This window comes from Tupaia chinensis, unplaced genomic scaffold (genome assembly GCF_000334495.1).
Source record: "Tupaia chinensis unplaced genomic scaffold, TupChi_1.0 Scaffold000477_1, whole genome shotgun sequence".
Lineage (NCBI taxonomy): Eukaryota > Metazoa > Chordata > Mammalia > Scandentia > Tupaiidae > Tupaia > Tupaia belangeri.
In genome coordinates this window covers 493,528-500,961 of record NW_006159986.1, presented here as the reverse complement: position 1 = coordinate 500,961, position 7,434 = coordinate 493,528, and the positions used below count along the sequence as shown (strand labels likewise).

Here is a 7,434-nt window from a genome sequence, read left to right as displayed (position 1 = left end):
CAGCAGTACCTCTGAGTCCCCCACACGCAGCCTGGTATGGTGGGCACCAAAAGGGAGCCTCGAGGGAGGGGAGCTGAGCATGATGGCGCAGGGGCAGGGCTGAGCCCCCGCTGTTTGCCCCCAGAGTGAGCGGGATGAGCTGACCGAGGATGGGGAAGGCAGCATCCGCAGCTCGGAGGAGGGGCCTGGTGACAGTGGTGAGTGAGGTGGGGACCAGAGGCAGGAACGGGGTACACTAGGTGGGGGTGCTGCCTGTGGCCTCACACTCAGGCCCACCTGCCATCTCCAGTGTTTGCAGCCCCAGCTGAGAGTGAAGGGTCAGGACCAGAGGAGAAGAGCCCAGGACAGGTGAGAGCCCGGCGGGCCGGGGTGGGGAGGGGGCGTTGCAACTCAGGGGCAGGTGAGGCCCCGGGGAGTGGGAGATCCTCTGCTTCCTCACTTATTCTCAGAACCCAGGAGTGGGCAGTGCTAGAGGGAGAGGGCCCAGAGGCAGATCCTGGGTGCAGTAAGCAGAGGATACCACCCTCTGTGCCTGGCCCAGCCCCCCAGGAGTGGGCGAGCATGGCAGATAGGACCCAGGACCCACAGGGTTTGCTGAGGGCAAGCAGCCGGTGGAGGGAGTGAGGGTGTTGCCCTCCCGTCGCTGAACCAGAGCTTTGCCCACAGCCCCCCAAGCCCCTGCCGCGGAAGGACGTGGGGCCCATGTACTCCTATGTCGCGCTCTACAAGTTTCTGCCCCAGGAGAGCAATGACCTGGCTCTGCAGTAAGTCCCCTCTGTGGGAGCACAGGTGTGAGGGGGACCTTCAGGAACCTCCTCGCATGCGGAGGCTGTGGGTCAACAGCTGCCCGATCTATGATGCGTGCTAGTGTCACGTCTCCTGCCCCTGCCTGGGCTGTCCAGAGAGTGCCTGCTGTCCTATGGTCACTGCTGTCCCCCCAGGACACTAAGATTCCTTCCTGGCTGAGAGACATGTAGGGTATCCTGGTGCCAGGGGAGGACGGGCAGGGGGCAGGTCCTTCCCCGTCCCACCTGCTACTGCAGCTCTCTCCTCCCAGGCCTGGAGATCGGATCATGCTGGTGGATGACTCTAACGAAGACTGGTGGAAGGTGACTTGGCAGGATGGGGGGCGGAGAGACCCTCGTCACCTCAGCAGCACCCACCCTCGATAGGCACTGCCCCCACCTGTCCAGGTCTCCTTCTCCACCCTCCAGTCCTGGCCATGCTAAGGCCGACCCTTGGGCCTCCTCACCATCGCGACCCTCCCTGCTTCAGCTCTGTCCCTCTGCCTACCTCATGCCCTCCCCGACCCTGAAGCTACCCGGTGGGGGGCTGGAACCCAGAGCCCAGGGTCTGGAGGACGGTAGCCTAGGCTCTGAGCGGGACTTAGAGAAAGCCGTGGGGGTGCTGGTGCTCACTGACAACCTCATCCCCAGGGCAAGATCGGAGACCGGGTTGGCTTCTTCCCAGCCAATTTTGTGCAGCGTGTGAGGCCAGGCGAGAACGTTTGGCGCTGCTGCCAGCCCTTCTCCGGGAACAAGGAACAGGGTTACATGAGCCTCAAGGAGAACCAGGCAAGTCCTCCCCACCCACCACCCCTCCTCTGTGAAATGGGGGCGGGGAGGCTGCCTCCCAAAGTTTGGTTAGCCCCACAGCGCTCTGCGGTGACTGCTGGAGTCCTGGTCTCGCTGCTAAGCCCTGACCTCTCCTGGGATCTGCTCCCGTCGCCCCAGTGAAGGGCTCCCTCCACATCTGACACCGGTCCCATCATCCCCAGGGGTGGCTCTCTGGGGGACATTGCAGGACATGGGGCCAGAGCTGCAGGCAGTGCCAGGCCTCAGCTCCATGTCTCTGGCTCAGATCTGTGTGGGCGTGGGCAGAAGCAAGGATGCTGACGGCTTCATCCGCGTCAGCAGCGGCAAGAAGCGGGGCCTGGTGCCAGCCGACGCCCTGACCGAGATCTGAGAGGAGCAGGAGGACCCGGATGCCACCCCTGCCCATGCCCGGCTCTGGCTTCTGGCCAGAGGGGAACAGGCGTCCTTGTCCACACCCTTCCTCCCTCTGCCTCTCTCCCAGGTGCCTCTCGCTTTGGCTGAGAAGCCTTCTGAAGCCTTCTGCAGAGGAAGGTCTCGTTTCCTGGGTGGGGTGCCCTGAGTGGGCTGATCCTCTGGGACTTGGAGGAGGGAGGAGAAAGCAGGAGGGAAGGAGGAAGCTGCAGACAGGTCCACCCAGGACCCACGTACCCCCAGCCCTGGGGAGAGCTCCTGGGAGACTTCCCTGCTGCTTCTCCCAGAGCCTGCCCCTGCCCACAGCACCTTTGCATGCCTGACACACCCCTCTCCCCACAGAGCCTCCGCTTGGGTCTATGTGTGCGTGACCGTGCGTCTGCCCCATTACAAGTGGGGCCTTGGGAGGGGGCGTCTGTGTGTCCTTCAGCCTCCCGCCCTGGGCTGGGAGGGATCCCGGGCCACAGGAGGGTGCTGAGTCCACTTCCTGGTCTCTCTGCCTGCCCTCCGCCAACTCTCAGGAAAGTTCTGCAGGAATCTCTCCCTTACTTGAAACCTGGGCCCACAGAGGAGGGAGGCTGAGGTCCCCAGAGGGAGGGGCAAGTCAGAGACTGTCCTCAGGTGGAACAGTCACCACAGAGCAGCCTCACTCCCCTTGTCCACTGGGAAAGCGTACTCCAGGGCAGCCTGAGAACAAAGCCCAGTCCAGACATCCCATTTCACTGTCAGGACCCAGAGGTCCCTAGTCGTGCAGGGACGACCACCCAGGGGAGCCTGGGTGGGTTTGTCAGGCCTGCCCCAGGCCCGGCAGGCCCCTCCAGGAGCCTGCCCTCAGGGCTGCCCTTCCTCAGCCCCTCTCTTCGGGCTCTGCAGGGGACAGCTGCATTGCCAGAGTCCCTTTTCTGGCTGGATCTCCTCCCTTGCCCTGGACACAGAGCCCTGGGAAGAAGAGGGGGTGGGAGGCAGACAGGAAGGCGGAATGTTTGGCCACGTGGAAAGGAGGGGTAGGCACTCCCGGAGCTGGGGTGGGCACGCACAGACGACTCCTCCCTCGCAGGCTGCTTTTCTCTGGTGCCAGCACCCCCCCGAGCTCGGAGCCTCCTCTCGTGCCCTTGATCGTGCCAGCCAATGCCACCCTCATCCTGGGCACTCTCACACCCTCACGTAGCAGGAGGGACACAGATCCTCCTGCAAGAGGCCCCTGCCCCACTTCTCCCCCGCACAGGGGGGCTCAAGCCACACTGCCCTGTTTGCTGCCATGAGGCCCCCCCAGCAATACCCCAGGGGCGGGCCCAATGCCCACTGTACATGAGGCTGCATGACGGGTCCGCTGGGGCACTGTCCCGCTCCCAGACCCGTATTAAATGTTTTTGATCCCAGCCTGTCTGCTCTGTGTATCTGGTGGGGACGAGGAAGGAAAGGGGGGCCGTGGGAGCTGGGGTGCTGTTGGGGCCCAGCGTAACATGGCAGGGGCGCGTGCTGCCTTACACCTTCACCAAAGCGGCCTGAAAAGGGTGGGATCCAGAAAGGAGAAAGGACTTGGGGGAAGCCTGAGGAGGTCTGGGGCGCTGGATGGAGGGGCTGCAGTCACTTTCTGGCTCTGTGTGCACCTGAGTCCCGGAGGGTGTGGGGACACACCTCCACATCTGAGTCAGGACGTCCTTGCCCAGAGCCATTTCTGGGGCTCAATACCCACCAGAGATCAGTCGCGTCTCGCAGTCCCCAAGCCCCAGAATGCTGGCAGCGGACACAGTCACGGGCAGTGGGGCCCTGAGATGACTCAATCATGCCCGTCATCGGAGCCTGGCACAAGGGGCGGCAGCGGCGCACCCCTCCCGCAGCCGGCCCGCCGCCCACCCGTTCTGGCAGAGCGGCCTCCTTCCCCTCTGCCTGCCCACCCGCGTCATCGCCACGCGAGCACGTCCTGTGCTATTTATAAGCAGAGGGGAGCAGGGAGGGAGAGGCGGCTGCGGGGGTGCAGGGGCATTGCCAGCGCTGCCTGAATGCAGAGGGGATGGGGGGCTGCCCCTCCTCCACCTGGTTCCGGTTTACAATCGGCCCATCCCCCACCCCTGAGCAAGGGAGGCCAGGGGGGACCAGACCTTAAGTGCCCTGGAGCTTCTTTCAGGTCCTTTCTCCCAGGGAAGACCCTAGAGGTTTTGGGGGTGGGGGGCAGAGAGATGCAAGAGGGGGCTCTCCCCCTTCCTGCTGGGATCCCTTATGGTGGGAGTGGAGGAAGAGGTCGCATGTCCAGTCTGAAGGCTTAAAGAGTGGGGAACTCGTAAGTGGGCACCTGCTGTGCCCGGGGAACCGTGCCAGGAACTGAACGTTATTTAATCCTCTCAATGACTCAGTGCATGTGCTGCTGTCCCCTTTTCACAGGTGAGAAACTGAGGCAGAGATATTAGGCAGCTGTCCAAGGTCATACAGGGCTCCAGGGAGCAAGACCTGTCACAGGAGACGAGAGCCTTGCAGCCGAGCTCCCCCACGCCCCTCCGCCTGACACCAGCCAGCAGCTGGCCGGGACCCCCGCCTCCCCGGCGTTTGCCGCACTGCTGAGCACAGCAGCTTTTTCGGGTGGCTGAACCACCGACCGCCTGCTCACAGCCTAGGGGCTGGGAACAGCTGGTGCCCCCGCTGTGCCTCTGCCCTCTGTGCCCAGTCTGTGGCTGCCTGGACTAGCAACACCGTTGGCCAGAGGCAGAGGCTGCCCAGGAGCCAGCTGGTGGTGTGTCCCAGCATTTGGCTGTACCGTCTCTGACCTGCGCGTGCCCTTTCCTCCCCCACCTCGGCCTGCCTTAAGCTGGCATGTGGTGCGTGGGGTAAGTAAAGGTTACCTGGGCAGAGGGGAGACGCAGAGAGGGGGGAGAGTCTGGGAGCCTGACACGGGGCCTGAAAGGGCAAAGGTGAATGAATACCAGAGGTGCGGGGCACAACAGAGTGAGCCCCTTCAGGTAAAGCCACTCCCTTTAGCTCCCCTGCCTTCTTCATCTCCATCCTTGCCCCCCACCTACTGCGTGGGGCAGTCTGGGGACACCCACTGAAGAGAGCAAAAAGGCAGCCCTGTTCTTCCAGCTGCGGGCCTCCCTGTGCTCTGTAGGGAGTCAGCCTGGATTATTCCTGTAAGAATGATTTATTATTATTATTTTAATTTGGCCAGAGAGAGACATAGAGATAGAGGAAGAAAGAGGAAATGAGAAAGCAAGCTGCCAGATCCAGAACTTGAATCGTGGTCGGCCATGTGGGAATCCAGTGCCCCAACCTCCACTCCACTCACTGGCCCCTGGATTGTTCCTGTCAGGCTCAGAAATAGCAGTGGAAGGAGGCCAGAGCCCCCGCACCGGTCTCCAGCTCATGTCCCTCCAGCAGCCTGTGCTGGAGACCAGCCTCCTGTGTCTGGAGACCACAGAGCTGGAATCAGCGGCGGGTGCTAGTGCACCTTGCAACTCTGAGATTCCGAGGAGTCACTGGTCCTCCAGGCCCCGGTGTCCTAACCTAGAGAACGGAAAGCCGGGCTTACTTGGAGATGGTGACAACCCTTTACAACGCTGAGACGAGAGAGTCGGTGTGAGCGCCTGACGGTCCCGGCTCACCGTGCAGAATCACTGAAGCACACAGGCAGCCATTACCCAGACGCACTTCCCGATGCTAGGAGGAGACGCAAATTCACTGGGCCACACCCAGTGGCCGCAACAAGGTTGACTTGTACTCTGGGCCTGGACTCCAATTATCGGGGGGTATGACTCCTTGAAAGGGTATGCAGGGCCCACCTGTGGTATAGTGGTTAACGCAGCTGGATCCCACACGGCTGATTGTGTGATTCAAGTCCCAAACCTGAAACTTGAGAAACATGCTGGGCATGTGTGCACGCGTGCCCCAAATCCAAAGAGGAGAGTGGAGAAAGGATTGCACTGTGGCCCTCTCTCCAGGGAGTGCTTTTCCACTTTCCATCTCTTTCACTCTCTCTTTCTTTCTGATGAGTACATATGACCTACAGAAAAATTAATTATATAAAAGAAAAAGTGGAACCATAACTGGGTTATGTTGCAGGACTCCCATATAGTTGACCACAGTTCAAGTCCCAGACTCAGTGGCTTAAACTCATGCCAGGCACCTGTGCATGTGTGCCCAAAATCCCAAGAGGAGAATGGAGGAGAAAGGATTGCAACATGGCTATCCCCCTGGGCATTCTCACTTTCTGTTTCTGTCTTTCCAGGGGGCGCTCTCACTGTATAGCAAAAAATCTCAAAAAAAAAAAAAGTATACAAAAGAATTTTAAATTATTTATTAATACTATAAAATTATTTATTAATACTATAATATTAATTATAATATTAATACTATTTTTAAATTTTTGCTATAGGGCATATGCACCCACCGGAAAGAGAAAGAGGGGAAAAGTGAGAAAGTAAGCTGCCATGTCCAGGACTTGAACCGTGGTCAGCCATGTGAGAATCCAGCACCTTAACCACCACACCACCTGCTGGGCCCCTCAATTTTTTTTATAGAGGGCACATGTGCTCACCACATGTGAGAGAGACAGAGAAACAAGGAGAGATATGAGAAGACTCAACCCCGATGGGGAATGGCCATGCTGTAACCCCTTCTCCATCTCGTCTTCCTTTTAAGACTCTGGGCTACACATTCACATGTATCTGGTGTGTTTCTCAAACCACCAGATTTGGTCTCAAACTACACAGCCAGCCAGGTGGGACCCAGTTATAACCACGAGGCCACAGGCTGGCCCTGGTATGCAAAGTTACATGACAGTTGTTTGCTCCTGAGAGAAAGGACACAGATTTCCATGAGGCTCCAGGACCTGGAAGAGATTGAGCAGTTACTTTCGGGGCTCTTTCTGCTTGGAGGCTTCTGTGGGCACTGTATCTTCCCCGGGAAGGCAGGGAGGCTCATTCATGTTGGAGAAAGCTAACCTCCAGGCCTGCGGTGAGAGAAATGATGAAAGAAGTGACAAAATCCAAGGTTTCCCAAGGTAGGCTCTTACAACCCCATAACCTAGCTCTTCGCCCTTCCCTCTTCAAAAACAAAAATCGTTCCAAGCCGAGAACCTCGTGCGGCAGCGTCCTACACCCGTGAGGCAACAGCACCATCTCCTGGTCCAGGGTGGGCATGGCCACTGAGCTGCAAGCTCAGGAGCGCCCCCTGGGTCCCAGGCTTGGGTGCCTCATTCTCCTTTTTGTCATCTCTATTGAGGAAGGGTTGGGAGTGGGACGGTCCCCATACTCTTCCTCCTTGTGTCCAGGCCTGGGAAGGTGTCCCATGCACCAAGCTGGGGGTTTGGCCAAAGCTCTTCCCCACTATCAGAGCAAGAAGTAAAGGAGAAAACAGTGCAGAGAGGCACAGGGGATCCAGAACCAGCATCCCAGGTGCTGACACACACGGTGGCATGAGTCTGGAGGCCCTCTAGACA

General features: G+C 59.3%; 1 protein-coding gene across 1 annotated transcript in view; it reads left to right on the top strand.

Moving 5' to 3' along the window:
• The window catches only part of STAC2 (SH3 and cysteine rich domain 2), a gene marked incomplete in the record, with an annotated part of 15,670 nt that extends 12,285 nt beyond the window's left edge, over positions 1–3,385 (top strand). Inside the window, 7 exon segments of the mRNA XM_014590716.1 lie at positions 1–34; positions 125–197; positions 290–348; positions 667–764; positions 1,058–1,109; positions 1,437–1,574; positions 1,861–3,385. Of these exon segments, the coding sequence (XP_014446202.1) occupies positions 1–34; positions 125–197; positions 290–348; positions 667–764; positions 1,058–1,109; positions 1,437–1,574; positions 1,861–1,965 (559 nt within the window).
• Positions 3,386–7,434: the final 4,049 nt, after the last annotated feature.